At 45.0% G+C, this 17227-nt stretch overlaps 1 protein-coding gene across 8 annotated transcripts in view; it reads right to left on the bottom strand.

Annotated features, from left to right (window-relative positions):
- LOC135520382 (regulating synaptic membrane exocytosis protein 2-like) overlaps positions 1–17227 on the bottom strand; it is a 249172-nt gene that overhangs the window by 62549 nt on the left and 169396 nt on the right. For all 8 annotated transcript variants that reach the window (XM_064945892.1, XM_064945884.1, XM_064945886.1 and 5 more), the window contains 2 exons: positions 13482–13649; positions 11513–11625 (listed from right to left, as the gene is read on the bottom strand). In XM_064945892.1, the coding sequence (XP_064801964.1) occupies positions 11513–11625; positions 13482–13649 (281 nt within the window). The remainder of the gene's footprint in view (positions 1–11512; positions 11626–13481; positions 13650–17227) is intronic.

The raw sequence follows: 17227 nt of genomic DNA, 5'->3' as shown, positions 1-17227 counted from the left end.
CCCACAGAGTTATACAATACCTCTGACAGTATGGGGATACTGACCCACAGAGTTTTACAATACCTCTGACAGTATGGGGATACTGACCCACATAGTTTTACAATACCTCTGACAGTATGAGCATACTGGCCCACAGAGTTTTACAATGCCTCTGACAGTATGGGGATACTGACCCACATAGTTTTACAATGCCTCTGACAGTATGAGCATACTGACCCACAGAGTTGAGTTATACAATACCTCTGACAGTATGGGGATACTGACCCACAGAGTTATACAATACCTCTGACAGTATGAGCATACTGACCCACAGAGTTATACAATACCTCTGACAGTATGGGGATACTGACCCACAGAGTTATACAATACCTCTGACAGTATGAGCATACTGACCCACAGAGTTATACAATACCTCTGACAGTATGGGGATACTGACCCAGAGTTATACAATACCTCTGACAGTATGGGGATACTGACCCAGAGTTATACAATACCTCTGACAGTATGGGGATACTGACCCAGAGTTATACAATACCTCTGACAGTATGGGGATACTGACCCACAGAGTTATACAATACCTCTGACAGTATGGGGATACTGACCCACAGAGTTATACAATACCTCTGACAGTATGGGGATACTGACCCACATAGTTATACAATACCTCTGACAGTATGAGCATACTGACCCACAGAGTTATACAATACCTCTGACAGTATGGGCATACTGACCCACAGAGTTATACAATACCTCTGACAGCATGAGCATACTGACCCACAGAGTTATACAATACCTCTGACAGTATGGGCATACTGACCCACAGAGTTATACAATACCTCTGACAGTATGGGGATACTGACCCACAGAGTTATACAATACCTCTGACAGCATGAGCATACTGGCCCACAGAGTTATACAATACCTCTGACAGTATGAGCATACTGACCCACAGAGTTATACAATACCTCTGACAGTATGGGGATACTGACCCACAGAGTTATACAATACCTCTGACAGTATGAGCATACTGACCCACAGAGTCATACAATACCTCTGACAGTATGGGGATACTGACCCACAGAGTTATACAATACCTCTGACAGTATGGGGATACTGACCCAGAGTTTTACAATACCTCTGACAGTATGAGCATACTGACCCACAGAGTTATACAATACCTCTGACAGTATGGGCATACTGACCCACAGAGTTATACAATACCTCTGACAGCATGAGCATACTGACCCACAGAGTTATACAATACCTCTGACAGTATGGGGATACTGACCCACAGAGTTATACAATACCTCTGACAGTATGCGGATACTGACCCACAGAGTTATACAATACCTCTGACAGCATGAGCATACTGACCCACAGAGTTATACAATACCTCTGACAGTATGGGGATACTGACCCACAGAGTTATACAATACCTCTGACAGTATGGGGATACTGACCCACAGAGTTTTACAATACCTCTGACAGTATGGGGATACTGACCCACAGAGTTATACAATACCTCTGACAGTATGAGCATACTGACCCACAGAGTTATACAATACCTCTGACAGTATGAGCATACTGACCCACAGAGTTTTACAATACCTCTGACAGTATGGGCATACTGACCCACAGAGTTATACAATACCTCTGACAGTATGGGGATACTGACCCACAGAGTTATACAATACCTCTGACAGTATGAGCATACTGACCCACAGAGTTATACAATACCTCTGACAGTATGGGCATACTGACCCACAGAGTTGAGTTATACAATACCTCTGACAGTATGGGGATACTGACCCACAGAGTTTTACAATACCTCTGACAGTATGAGCATACTGACCCACAGAGTTATACAATACCTCTGACAGTATGAGCATACTGACCCACAGAGTTATACAATACCTGTGACAGTATGAGCATACTGACCCACAGAGTTATACAATGCCTCTGACAGTATGGGGATACTGACCCACAGAGTTTTACAATACCTCTGACAGTATGGGCATACTGACCCACAGAGTTATACAATACCTCTGACAGTATGAGCATACTGACCCACAGAGTTATACAATACCTCTGACAGTATGAGCATACTGACCCACAGAGTTATACAATACCTCTGACAGTATGGGGATACTGACCCACAGAGTTATACAATACCTCTGACAGTATGGGGATACTGACCCACAGAGTTATACAATACCTCTGACAGTATGAGCATACTGACCCACAGAGTTATACAATACCTCTGACAGTATGAGCATACTGACCCACAGAGTTATACAATACCTCTGACAGTATGGGGATACTGACCCACAGAGTTTTACAATACCTCTGACAGTATGGGGATACTGACCCACATAGTTTTACAATACCTCTGACAGTATGAGCATACTGGCCCACAGAGTTTTACAATGCCTCTGACAGTATGGGGATACTGACCCACATAGTTTTACAATGCCTCTGACAGTATGAGCATACTGACCCACAGAGTTGAGTTATACAATACCTCTGACAGTATGGGGATACTGACCCACAGAGTTTTACAATACCTCTGACAGTATGGGGATACTGACCCACAGAGTTATACAATACCTCTGACAGTATGGGGATACTGACCCACAGAGTTATACAATACCTCTGACAGTATGAGCATACTGACCCACAGAGTTATACAATACCTCTGACAGTATGAGCATACTGACCCACAGAGTTATACAATACCTCTGACAGTATGGGCATACTGACCCACAGAGTTATACAATACCTCTGACAGCATGAGCATACTGACCCACAGAGTTATACAATACCTCTGACAGTATGAGCATACTGACCCACAGAGTTATACAATACCTCTGACAGTATGAGCATACTGACCCACAGAGTTATACAATACCTCTGACAGTATGAGCATACTGACCCACAGAGTTATACAATACCTCTGACAGTATGGGGATACTGACCCACAGAGTTATACAATACCTCTGACAGTATGGGGATACTGACCCACAGAGTTATACAATACCTCTGACAGTATGGGGATACTGACCCACAGAGTTATACAATACCTCTGACAGTATGGGGATACTGACCCACAGAGTTATACAATACCTCTGACAGTATGAGCATACTGACCCACAGAGTTATACAATACCTCTGACAGTATGGGGATACTGACCCACAGAGTTATACAATACCTCTGACAGTATGGGGATACTGACCCACAGAGTTATACAATACCTCTGACAGTATGGGGATACTGACCCACAGAGTTATACAATACCTCTGACAGTATGAGCATACTGACCCACAGAGTTATACAATGCCTCTGACAGTATGGGCATACTGACCCACAGAGTTTTACAATACCTCTGACAGTATGAGCATACTGGCCCACAGAGTTTTACAATGCCTCTGACAGTATGGGGATACTGACCCACAGAGTTTTACAATACCTCTGACAGTATGGGGATACTGACCCACATAGTTTTACAATGCCTCTGACAGTATGGGCATACTGACCCACAGAGTTTTACAATACCTCTGACAGTATGAGCATACTGGCCCACAGAGTTTTACAATACCTCTGACAGTATGAGCATACTGGCCCACAGAGTTTTACAATGCCTCTGACAGTATGAGCATACTGACCCACAGAGTTGAGTTGTTCAATACCTCTGACAGTATGAGCATACTGGCCCACAGAGTTTTACAATGCCTCTGACAGTATGAGCATACTGACCCACAGAGTTGAGTTGTTCAATACCTCTGACAGTATGAGTATACTGACCCACAGAGTTGAGTTGTTCAATACCTCTGACAGTATGAGCATACTGACCCACAGAGTTGAGTTGTTCAATACCTCTGACAGTATGAGCATACTGACCCACAGAGTTGAGTTGTTCAATACCTCTGACAGTATGGGCATACTGACCCACAGAGTTGAGTTGTACAATACCACTGACAGTATGACTGCAAACATTCTATGAATCATAGTTGAATCATGATGGCTTCAGCAGAAAACATATTCATTGATTTCAGCATATTGCTTCAGTCACATGTCATGCTTTCACAAAATAGTGGGTGTATCATAATCTGTGCACTACAGAGGGAGAGGGAGAGAGAGAGAGAGAGAGAGAGAGAGAGAGAGAGAGAGAGGGAGAGAGACAGGGAGAGAGAGAGAGAGAGAGAGACAGGGAGAGAGAGAGAGAGAGAGAGGGAGAGAGAGAGAGACAGAGACAGGGAGAGAGAGAGACAGAGATAGAGAGAGAGAGAGAGAGAGAGAGAGAAAGAGACAGAGAGAGAAAGAGAGATAGCAAGAGAGACAGAAAGAGATAGCAAGGGAGAGACAGAGAGACAGAGAAAGAGAGAGAGACAGAGATAGACTAACATTGAAGCTTCATTAAAGCTGAAGTCATTAACTACTGCCCTCACTGAGCTACAGTTCAGTAAAGACCACAACACAACACTACAATCCATGGCAAGCAAACTGGTGATAACTAGGAAACTACACCAAGTAAAACAGTCAGTATGCAACTCTTAATTCCAATGTGTCCCAGTGTCCTGGTAGCATGGTGCATTTTATCAAGGTGTTAGCTAATGGATTCATGATGTATCAGTTCGAGCCGGTCTACTTTCATTCAGCAGTAAGAGAAGCTCTACTGACTATCATCATGGATAACACTTTCAGTGATGCTCATCTCATCTACCTCAAAATGATCTTCAATCAAGTTAATTGTCTCCAGAGGGCCTATATACAATTTCCATTGACACAACTCTTCCAGAAGTCCGTCCCTCACGCCCACTCAGTCACATAATAAGGGTTCATAATTGATCTACATGTAATTCTTTCATACATGGAGATTTACATGTACATATGTGTTTCCATGGATACTCAACGAGATAATTGAGAAACAAACATTCACAGCTGATTTGCCTGGCAACACTCTTTTACATGTAAATCTACAGCCCAGACCAGAAACCATAAGTTATGGAGATTAATTAGACATGTTTAAAAGAAACTAAAATGTCATAGTTTTCAGAGACCCGACCACAAAACAAACTCAGCAAACCACTTACCAAACCACTACCATGCTGCACTGCATCACTGCACATCACAGAGAGGAGAAGGACAGAGGTCAGAGCCTCTGTGACATTTGGATAAGGATAACCACAGGGGCAAAGATTAGGTTGAAGTCATCAGGTCTCCACTCCAAGTGTGTGTCCCAAATGGCACCCTATTTCCTGTATAGTGCAGTACTTTTGACCAGTACTCTATGGGTCCTGGTCAAAAGTAGTACACTACATACTGTAGGAAATAGGGTGCAATTTGGGACCGCAGCCCAAGACAAACCTGGCTGTGTTCCTCCCTCAGAAAGAGAACCATTGAGGCCTTTCTGGTCCTCCCATGTCACCTCTGAGGCAGGGCAGGGAGAGACAGGCAGACAGACAGACAGACAGGCAGACAGACAGGCAGACAGACAGACAGACAGACAGACAGAGGAGCTGTTGACAACACTCACAGTAGAGGGGCATGGAGCTCCTTTCATCAGCAAACAACAACAAACAGTGTTCCTGTCAAAGATGATTTTTTGTCTTGTGTACATTTATGGCAATAAAGTGTTTTGAATTGAATGAAACTTTCCTATTTAAACATGTGGGATGGATTCCATCAATATTCACCATGAGGTGTAATCAAACAGTTGGAAAATGTCTATAACTCTCTCTCCATTAATGGTGCTGCACTCAGGAAAACCCTAAGATACCTCACTGACAGTCACCTGGGAGAGAACACAGTTCATCCTGTGGTGAAGAGAGTTATGGTCAACTATATGGTCAACACTCACTACTTATTATATGGATCATGGGTACAGGGGCATGGGAGGAATCAACATATCTGGAGCGGCAGGGTAGCCTAGTGGTTAGAGCGTTTGACTAGTAACCGAAAGGTTGCAAGTTTGAATCCCCGAGCTGACAAGGTACAAATCTGTCGTTCTGCCCCTGAACAGGCAGTTAACCCACTGTTCCTAGGCCGTCATTGAAAATAAGAATTTGTTCTTAACTGACTTGCCTAGTAAAAATAAAATATATATATTTTTTAATACATTTATTTTTATGGATGGGATACATTGAATGGGTATTAGGAGCCACACAATGTTGATAAAAAATCTACAGGATAGGCAAAAGAAAAATACAGCTGTATTAATTAATCTGTTTCATTATCATTAATATGTAGACCGTGTTTGCCTGTGTGTCTTCATTGTGAAACGAGGTCGCGACAGGGAAAGGCAGCCAGGTTCAGCACTGCAATCATGGACAGCTCCTTACTAAAGATTATGAATTGTGCGCCATCTGCTGGCCAGTAGTGGTAATGGTCTTCTGAATTGATGGACTATCTTAATTTGACCCTGTTTCTCACAGCAGGAAAATAATTCTGCAGCAACAGGAAATGTAAATTAATGGACATTTTTGTAGGGGTTGACACATCTTTCGTTAGGTCAAATCAAGTCTGACATTTTCAAGTGGAAATTACAAACTTTAGAAGCCTTTTTAAACCTTGAATAGACTACAATTTGTATTTCCTGCTGTGCAAATAAATGATCTGTGATAACAGAGTGATCAAATGAATACAGCAGATCTGTTTTTTTGTTGGCCCATTATCAAAAATGATATTTACAAGCTGTTATCGACAGTTTCATGACAATTGGCATTTAAATTGCAACATCTACTAACGACCAACAACCAGTTGCATGAATGTTGTGTCTAAGGTGACTGGTTCAACTTAAACTCTTCAAACTGCAATCCCAGCATGCATCCCTTTTCCTCCACTAGATTGACTTCAATCTCAATAAGTGGCGCTTTGACTGAAGCACGAAATCTTACATGTCTAATTGAAATGATCTTTAATTCCAAACGGCAGATTTGACCATGGAGCTATACAGTATATGTAACTAATACTGTTCTATTGAATTGTGTGGTTGTGACATGGGGACAAAGGGCTGAACATTGATTCTCAAACCCTTCAATTAAAGGGCAATGTAGATTAGTGGTGTGTGGTTGTGATGGGGCTGGGGCACGCACGACTATATGAGCTCAGGGAGACAAAACTGTTATATTAGCATCCGTCTCAACCTCATCATCATCATCGTCATAATGATGAAGATCATCATCGTTATCATCACCACACACTCACCCAACCTCCACTCCTGCGGTTAGTTAAACACTGCAAATCAACCCAAATCTAATCAATCACATTCATCATCTCAGAAAATATGAAATGTGGATAAAAGAGAGACAGAAACACGGAAGAAAGTCGACTAAATTAACTATGGAAGCTCTAACTGGCATGCAGAGTCCCACAGCACTGATACACCCCTGAGGGCACTATTGAGGACACACCACAACAATGGCACACTCCTGAGTGCACTTGCCTTTCCTCCCATTCACAGGTGGGCCTGGCTGAGGCCTGTCCTCACAGTCTGAACGGTAGTGGCACACAGACGGAGCTTTATGAGATCATGGAACACGGATGCATGCACAGAGGCAGGCACACACACACACACACGCATGACCACACACAAACACACGTTCCTGCACACTTGTAAGAACACAAGTACACAAGCCTGCACACAGACCAAATGCATACAGATATGAAAACCCATAAAGTATAGCGCATGTTTCATGACCAAGATATTCTATTACTATCACACAGAAGACTTAACTGAATGAATGAACAGACAGATGGGTGAGGAGGAACTAGGAAGAGAGACCTGTGGGAAACTCCAGCTCCTGCCAACACAACCCTGGACACTCTCATTCAAGCCAGTACATTCATAAAGAACAGTACTGACTCAAAAAATGATCATATTTTAAGGGTTTTGGCTGAGGGGCAGAATGGCTGTAGGGCTTATAAAGATGGTACAACATCATAGTCCAGTACAGGCTGTGTGGACCAGGCAGGGTCAAATTAAAGTTTGCAGTGTTCTGGGACTATTCTATTGGTTCCTATGGTACCAGGCAAACTAAATAAAGTGCAGCTTAAGTACATCATGTATTGGACCCAGATCTGGCGTGCAGTTCTCAGCAGAGAGGCACATACATAAAGGTGACAGAGGTGAACCAGGAAGTCTTAAGGCTCAGTCTGCTCTGAGACACACCAGTAGATAGATGCACCTCGCTCTCCCTCGTACTGCTCTAGAGGGCAAAAGTCACCAGTAGGCCGCTCAAGCTCCTCCCATGTTCCCCCTGAGCGGTCGAGGGTCGTAGTAGAGACAGATAGATAACAACAGGAACAGGGGCTGATTAGATATCACTTGGTTTGTGGCTAAAGCCGTCAAAGCTAGTACAGGTCTCAATGTTGACTTCCCTGTCCACATAAAGGAACAATACAAGCAGGGCAGGACGGTTCAACAGGGGTCACCACAGATACTATATCACAACATCTAGGTCCACCTTGTAAAAGAGGTTTACAGAGCTCAATGGGAATTCCTGGTTAAACAAAAAGGTTAAATAAATACAAATCTAACTAAAGCCAGTATGGTGCAACAACATGGATCCTTTGTCTAGGTCGGGAACACAAAGGTACAATCACACACAACTGACTGGATACACATTCCCTGTTCTGCTTTGATTTCTGTTACCTCAACATTTCAAACAACCCTCCTATTTGAATCCCAGTCAGCCCAGCCCAGTCAGCCCAGCCCAGCCCAGCCCGGCCCAGCCCAGACAACCCCCAGTCCCCTGGCCTCTATGGATCAGTACCACGTGCAGCAGCAGCATTAGTGCCATGATTAGATAAGTCCTGGCTGTGTCACGCTGCAGGGCACTGTGTGAGTGTCAGCCCAGGGTCGGATCGATACATTAGAATACCTCCCCCATTTTCCCACCCTCTGCCATTAGCCCATGAGAAGAAAGAGGAGGGACAGAGGATAGAGGGGGAGAGGGGTATGGGGAGAGGAGAGAGATGGGGACAGAGGGATAGAGAGAGGAGGGACAGAGGATAGAGGGGGAGAGGGGAAGGGGGAGGGGAGAGGAGAGAGATGGGGACAGAGGGCGAGAGAGAGGAGGGACAGAGGATAGAGGGGGAGAGGGGAAGGGGGAGAGGAGAGAGATAGGGACAGAGAGAGAGGAGGGACAGAGGATAGAGGGGGAGAGGGGAAGGGGGAGAGGAGAGGAGAGAGATGGGGACAGAGGGCGAGAGAGAGGAGGGACAGAGGATAGAGGGGGAGAGGGGAAGGGGGAGAGGAGAGAGATAGGGACAGAGGGAGAGAGAGAGAGGAGGGACAGAGGATAGAGGGGGAGAGGGGAAGGGGGAGGGGAGAGGAGAGAGATGGGGACAGAGGGCGAGAGAGAGGAGGGACAGAGGATAGAGGGGGAGAGGGGAAGGGGGAGAGGAGAGAGATAGGGACAGAGGGAGAGAGAGAGGAGGGACAGAGGATAGAGGGGGAGAGGGGAAGGGGGAGAGGAGAGGAGAGAGATGGGGACAGAGGGCGAGAGAGAGGAGGGACAGAGGATAGAGGGGGAGAGGGGAAGGGGGAGAGGAGAGAGATGGGGACAGAGGGAGAGAGAGGACGGACAAAGGAGAGATGGGGAGACGGGAAGGGGTATAGGAGAGAGAGGGCAGGAGAGAGACTGGCTGGCTGCAGACAAGGAGGAGAGAGGAGTGCTCATGGTTTCTGACGATGATGAAGGAGTTCTGGGAGTGCTTTGACAAGTTCTCAGCACCGGCTAGGCTTTCTCTCTTTCTCTCTGCTTTCTACCTCCCTCTCTCTCCTTCTGCTCTCTCTCCCGCTCCCCTCTCCCTCTCACTCTTTCTTTCTCTGCTCTTCTCCCTCTCTCTCTCTCTCTTGCTCCCTTCTCCTTCTCTCCCGTGGCCCGCTCCCTCCAATCACCACTCAGCTAATCTGTCAATTCACAGCGCGGCTCCAGAGAACTCAGGCTCATCCCCTCCCTTCCATCACCACACCCTTACATCATGTGACACACTCTGTTACAACCTGTCAGAACATTTTAGGGAGAGAAACGAGAACAATACATTTGTGCTGAAGAATCAAACGGTTTAAGATGTCATTCTGTCTGTGACCCTGAAGAGCTTCAGTAAGAGAAGCAGGATCCCGCTGTCTGTAGTAGTTGTGTTTCTCATTAAGGAGAGTCTTACAGTACAGGAGGAAGTAGATGAACGCTCTGCATGCAGCTCAATTATACCTCTTGTACCAGGGACAGTTAAGGGCACTACATTATAGCCTTCCCAGACTCAATAAAAAGTGAATCATGTATTACTTTGTTTCTGGATAAATGACTTTACAACTAACAACACTGGTTACGGAATCACACGTTTAAAACACAAATAGTCTACTGCACCGTATCCACGCCACAACCCCCAGTGACACGTCTCACCTTCACCTGAGCACTCTGAAGTCATAACACGAAACAGAGGACTGTTCAACATAGAACACAAAACTACAGTAGACCTCATGACAACTGAAAAACATGGAAGCTACGATGCTAGATGACAACACTGACCCAGTGTAGGAACCAGAAGAAGACTAAGAGGCTAAGCTAGGACACAGGACTGCTAGGTCACACAGTCAGGGAGTGAGAGACACACAGGCTGCAACATAGAGCAGGACAGGGGGTGCTGTGGACCACTGTAAATCAGGGCTGTTCAGTAGAGAGGAAACCTTTTGAAACGTAGTGAAACAGGGAGGTTCTCTCTGAACTTGTCCAATAAGAACACAGAATCAATATCCAATAAGTACACAGAATCATTATCTAGATTCTCATTGTAAAACATTTTGTTTTGATGTGCTCTACTGAACAGGACCCTGGTCCTTGCGTTGCAGACAGATTCAGCCTTTCACAGGGGGGTTCTCTAACTCTCTAACTCCCACCTCCTGTGAAAGACCAAACCTACACTCTATGTTACAGACCTTCACAAGGTTCTGTTCCTTCTTCTCCATCGTCTGAGGAAGGAATGGAAAAAAGGAACCAAGTAGATATGTTAAAATAAAAAAAAACAGCAAATGTTTATGAAGAGACAATATCACCAATATCACTGACTAAGGTTACAATGCATGTTGTAAACCTTCCACAGGACACCCTGGTTAACACTGACAACATATAGAGTACTGAGACCATAAGAACACACAACAAACTCACTAAAACAGAAGACACAGGGATTCTGAGCCAAGCTCTGTCGTTCATGAGCAACTGACCAGAGAGAACCCACAGACAGCAGTATCTGTTAAACTTGCTATGAGTCTTTTCCCACTCAGAGGTTAATGGCACAAAATAACCAATATCTCAAGGTGCCATACCCAGGTAAAGACTAGCAAATAACAAGAAACAATTGCTTCTGACAAAGAGATGCTTCAATCAAAGTCAAACCTGTTCCGAAGTAAGTGACCATAGTGACCAATGGAGCAAAGCCTTAAGGTTTCACCAAACCAAAGCAACCAGAGAGGTCCAGAGCTGGGCATGGAAAATGAAGCTGAGAACTTACTTCTGCCCTTGGTCCCTGTGGGTGGAAGCTGTGGTAGTTGCCGACCTCCTCTCCTGTCAGACATGGGGGTACTGGTGGGGCTGGTTTGGGCCGATCCGCTGCGGGGGTTCGCCCTACAGGGGGGGCACAAAATGGTACAGCCTGGATGAGTCAAGGATCAGAGGTCAGGCACAGAGATGACCTGTGATTGGTTGGAAGGCCCCGGACAAGCAGACGGACTACATTTCCCAGTGTGCTTTGCTTTGTTATGTAAGAGGATAGGATGGTTGTAGAAACAGCAACACATCAAACAAACAAACTACTACTGTCTACTGGGGTTGGTAATGAACCAAACATGGAAAATAAATTGTATCAAACACATATATATGTCAGTTCACATATATACTGGACATGTTGTGTACAATCATGTCCATGCTCAACCAGGGAAGCTGCCATGTTGTGTACAATCATGTCCATGCTCCACCAGGGAAGCTGCCATGTTGTGTACAATCATGTCCATGCTCAACCAGGGAAGCTGCCATGTTGTTGGATCGGTGAAAGCTGGACACATAACAGATCATTTACCTGGTCAATTACCTGATCAATGAACTGATCAATTACCTGATCAATGAACTGATCAATTACCTGATCAATGAACTGATCAATGAACTGATCAATGAACTGATCAATGAACTGATCAATGAACTGATCAATGAACTTATCAATTACCTGGGCAATTACCTGGTCAATTACCTTATCAATTACCTGATCAAGTTAATAACTAACTACCTTTCACTTTCTGTAGTATATTTTCTCAGTCTATCGTATTGAACGTATTCTCAATAGATATTCTTTCTCCCATAAGACTTGTATTATCTTTTTACACCATCTGCCAGTTGAGCATCTGTGTCCACTGAACACTGTATTCTGACAATATGTGTTGAAGTCAGGCTATGCAGAAGCATCAAATACTGGAGCTTGAATTATTACTTAATTTGCTAAACATGAATGACTAAAAGTTATTGCCTGATTACTGGTGTCTTATTCTAATTAAAAGCACATAACAGATGATCAAGCTCATTTGTAATTGGTAGGTTGCTGACTGATTTGAATAAATTCTACATATCAGGGTGTAGGCCAAAGCAGGGTATCTGGGTTCCTTCTAATTCATGTCAGCACCTACCAGTTGACGAACTCTAAAACCCATCAAAACAATGACATTTGGCACATGACATGCTAGAGATAATGTAGCATCAGTTTTGCAACAAAGGTGATGAATCGTATGTTTCACTCGACCCATTAAGCTGCAAGGAAAGAGTGAGGACAGCACCCATGGGCGTCCGTTCAATGTGGACCAATGTGGACCAATGTGGACCAATGTGGACCAATGCGACCATGCGATCTGACGGTCTACAAAAGATTAGAAAAAAAACCAACTGGAATAAAAAATGTAATTACAGGATTATAACAGGTAATGTTAGTAAAAAAAGAAAAGCACAATGGTGATCCATCACTACTATACTCAGTCAAAGTAGTGTATAAGTAGTGTGTTCCAGAAACAAAAAGAGTTACTATCTAGTCTACTACCAGTCTGGGATGGGGAAGGAAATGCAGCACCATTCGTTGCTTTAGGGGGGGGGGGCGGAGTAAATGATAAAGTGGTGAGCTGGCTGGATGCTGATTGGATGCTGGGTGGGTGGTGGGGGGTTGGTGGTTGGTTGCAGTGAGACAGGCAGAGAGAGGGGTGGGTGGTGGTTGTTGGTTGTTCTTTGGATTGGTGGGGCAGTAGCTATGCAGTGGAGGCTGGTGGGAGGAAGAATCGGAGGATGGGCTCATTGTGACGGCTGCAATGGCAGAAATGGAAAAGTATGGAACACATCAAACCCATGTGTTTGATTCCAATCCATGAATTCCATTCCAGCCATTACAATGAGGCCATCGTCTGATTCATAGTGACACCAGCCTCCTGTAGATGAGTCTGTCTGGTCACCTCGTTAAGGCAGGTGAGGGAGGGGCGGAGCGTCCGGAGGGTAAAGACGGCATGGACCTCATGAGGGCGGAGTCGGGCCGCTCCGTGGTGGTGCGCTCTAGCGCGGGACGCTGGTCAGCTGACCTGGACCTGCTGTGATACACATGCCTGTCAACGGCTCCGTGGTTCCTGCAACACGTTATTGAGAGAAGGGAAGGAAGCTGCTGCTGATGATCAGGTGGCATGATACAGCAGAGTGATGCATGCCCTGGGTCCCTGGGCTGGGCCCCATAGGGCCATAGCAGGTGTGACAGGGAGGGACAGGCAGGGAACAATGTGTCACTCATCTGTGGTAGGTGACTGAGTGAATGAGTGGGAGGCCTTTGGAATCTGTCTGTGAGTGAAAGACACTGGGTGAGATGTGAGAGAATCGTGGATTAGCATGTGTTTGTTGGTTTCCATTCAGCCTACTAGCTTACTATACTCCTGCAAGGCACATGCCGAAAGCTGTCTCCGCCCTGCTATTGCAAAATGTATCTGAAATGTAGTTGGATAAATAAAATATATTTTTGCCACTGAGTATTTTGGGAAAAAAATTGAATAAAATGCATTTCACATACATACACCGTGTACACAAGAAAATCTACACAGTATCATTATGTACAATAAAAACATGAATTTGCTGTTGTTTTGTATCGTGCTATTCCATAAGCGTCTTCATAGGCAGTAAGTGTCATTACATCTCAGTAGCATGTGTATATCTGAAAATCAGGTCACATCAGTTAGTTATATCATTGTCATTGCAAATGCTCATGAAGAAAAATACCTTATTTTGCCCAGATGTGGATTATCATCTGACATGAGCAGCATTTGCAAAGCCTAAAACAAACACCAAACACTGAGGACACGGTGGCAGCACAGTAAAATAGCAAATGTTAGAGTGAAAAGCTGTCCAGCAGAGGCTATGCTTCCTGCGTCCTGTTCTACACCAGCCAATTGCAACACAGCGGTCACTCCAGTTGTCGACCAGCCAATTGCAACACAGCGGTCACTCCAGTTGTCGACCAGCCAATTGCAACACAGCGGTCACTCCAGTTGTCGACCAGCCAATTGCAACACAGCGGTCACTCCAGTTGTCGACCAGCCAATTGCAACACAGCGGTCACTCCAGTTGTCGACCAGCCAATTGCAACACAGCGGTCACTCCAGTTGTCGACCAGCCAATTGCAACACAGCGGTCACTCCAGTTGTCGACCAGCCAATTGCAACACAGCGGTCACTCCAGTTGTCGACCAGCCAATTGCAACACAGCGGTCACTCCAGTTGTCGACCAGCCAATTGCAACACGGACACTTCATGAGCCAGTGAACGACCTTACGTTGCCTGAGACTTTAATGATGGTGACCATCATCATAATCATTTGTGGTCTACGAACCTCAGGTCGTTATGTCCAGGGATTGATGGCTTTGAACAGTAAAGGAGATGTCGGAATCTAACGACTTGTTACTTACTAGAGGTGTGTTGGGATGGATACTGTAGTTTACCATAGCTCTCCCTCTCTCTCTCTACCGTTCAGGATATTCCCTTGGGATTTCAACACGGTCAAAATAATAACTCAAACAGCCCAAGTCTGGTGTGGTTAGTATATACTCTGATAATATGTTGCATGCCTTTGTTGCACAGTAGAAACAATAAAACTCTAGTTAGATCGACTACAGCACCGGTGCTACTGTAACATCTACACTGTTATTACATTGTCTCCCACTGCATTCCTCCTGCTAAAACTATACATCTACTGTAACATCTACACTGTTAATACCTTGTCTCCCACTGCATTCCTCCTGCTAAAACTATACATCTACTGTAACATCTACACTGTTAATACCTTGTCTCCCACTGCATTCCTCCTGCTAAAACTATACATCTACTGTAACATCTACACTGTTATTACATTGTCTCCCACTGCATTCCTCCTGCTAAAACTATACATCTACTGTAACATCTACACTGTTAATACCTTGTCTCCCACTGCATTCCTCCTGCTAAAACTATACATCTACTGTAACATCTACACTGTTAATACCTTGTCTCCCACTGCATTCCTCCTGCTAAAACTATACATCTACTGTAACATCTACACTGTTAATACCTTGTCTCCCACTGCATTCCTCCTGCTAAAACTATACATCTACTGTAACATCTACACTGTTAATACCTTGTCTCCCACTGCATTCCTCCTGCTAAAACTATACATCTACTGTAACATCTACACTGTTAATACCTTGTCTTCCACTGCATTCCTCCTGCTAAAACTATACATCTACTGTAACATCTACACTGTTAATACCTTGTCTCCCACTGCATTCCTCCTGCTAAAACTATACATCTACTGTAACATCTACACTGTTAATACCTTGTCTCCCACTGCATTCCTCCTGCTAAAACTATACATCTACTGTAACATCTACACTGTTAATACCTTGTCTCCCACTGCATTCCTCCTGCTAAAACTATAGATCTACTGTAACATCTACACTGTTATTACCTTGTCTCCCACTGCATTCCTCCTGCTAAAACTATACATCTACTGTAACATCTACACTGTTATCACCTTGTCTCCCACTGCATTCCTCCTGTTAAAACTATACATCTACTGTAACATCTACACTGTTAATACCTTGTCTCCCACTGCATTCCTCCTGCTAAAACTATACATCTACTGTAACATCTACACTGTTAATACCTTGTCTCCCACTGCATTCCTCCTGCTAAAACTATACATCTACTGTAACATCTACACTGTTATCACCTTGTCTCCCACTGCATTCCTCCTGTTAAAACTATACATCTACTGTAACATCTACACTGTTATTACCTTGTCTCCCACTGCATTCCTCCTGCTAAAACTATACATCTACTGTAACATCTACACTGTTAATACCTTGTCTCCCACTGCATTCCTCCTGCTAAAACTATACATCTACCGAAGCAGCTACAAAATGAGGTCCCACTCAATATAGACTTGCCATCTTAACCCTGTGGGCCCTGGTCAAAAGTAGTCCATGTAAGGGGAGTAGGATGCCATTCGGGACACAGTCAAATACTTTAGTTCAGTTCTACAGCCAACAGTGTGAGAAGCATGGCGTCTATCCAAGGTCACTGTCTAGATCTACTGTGCTGGCAGGGACCTGTTCTCAGGGGCCGCACGGGCCACAGCGACTCACCCGGGGCTCTGAGCCACTCTACTCTCTCTCTCTCTCTCTCTGACTCTCCCTCTCTGTCTCTTTCTCGCTCCTCTGACTCTCCCTCCCTCTCTGACTCTCCCACTCTCTCTGACTCTCCCTCTCTGTCTCTCTCTCGCTTTTCTGACTCTCCCTCTCTCTCTGACTCTCCCTCTCTCTCTCTCTCCCTCTCTCTCTCTCCCTCACTCTCTCTCCCTCTCTCTCTCCCTCCCTCTCCGTCTCTCCCGCTCTGTCTCGTCCTCTCTGTCTCTCCCTCTTTGTCTCTCTCTCTCTCTCCCTCTCGTCCTCTCTGTCTCTCCCTCTCGGTCTCTCTGTCTCCCTTCTCTCTCTCCCCTTCTCTCTCTCCCCCTTCTCTCTCTCCCCCTTCTCCCTCTCCCTCTCCCTCTGTCTGTCTCCTAATGGTTCTAACTATAGCAGAAAGAGAAGGCACACAGTTGGAATGGGAGTGGAAGGGACATCTCCTCTCCTCTGTGACTGTGTTACTGCCATGGGATGTGAGAACCATTCATCTCCCTGCCAATCTAC

The sequence above is a fragment of the Oncorhynchus masou genome, chromosome 29 (genome assembly GCF_036934945.1).
Source record: "Oncorhynchus masou masou isolate Uvic2021 chromosome 29, UVic_Omas_1.1, whole genome shotgun sequence".
Classification (NCBI taxonomy): Eukaryota; Metazoa; Chordata; class Actinopteri; order Salmoniformes; family Salmonidae; genus Oncorhynchus; species Oncorhynchus masou.
The sequence above is the reverse complement of the archived record's forward strand: the minus strand, read 5'-3'. Positions and strand labels throughout refer to the sequence as shown.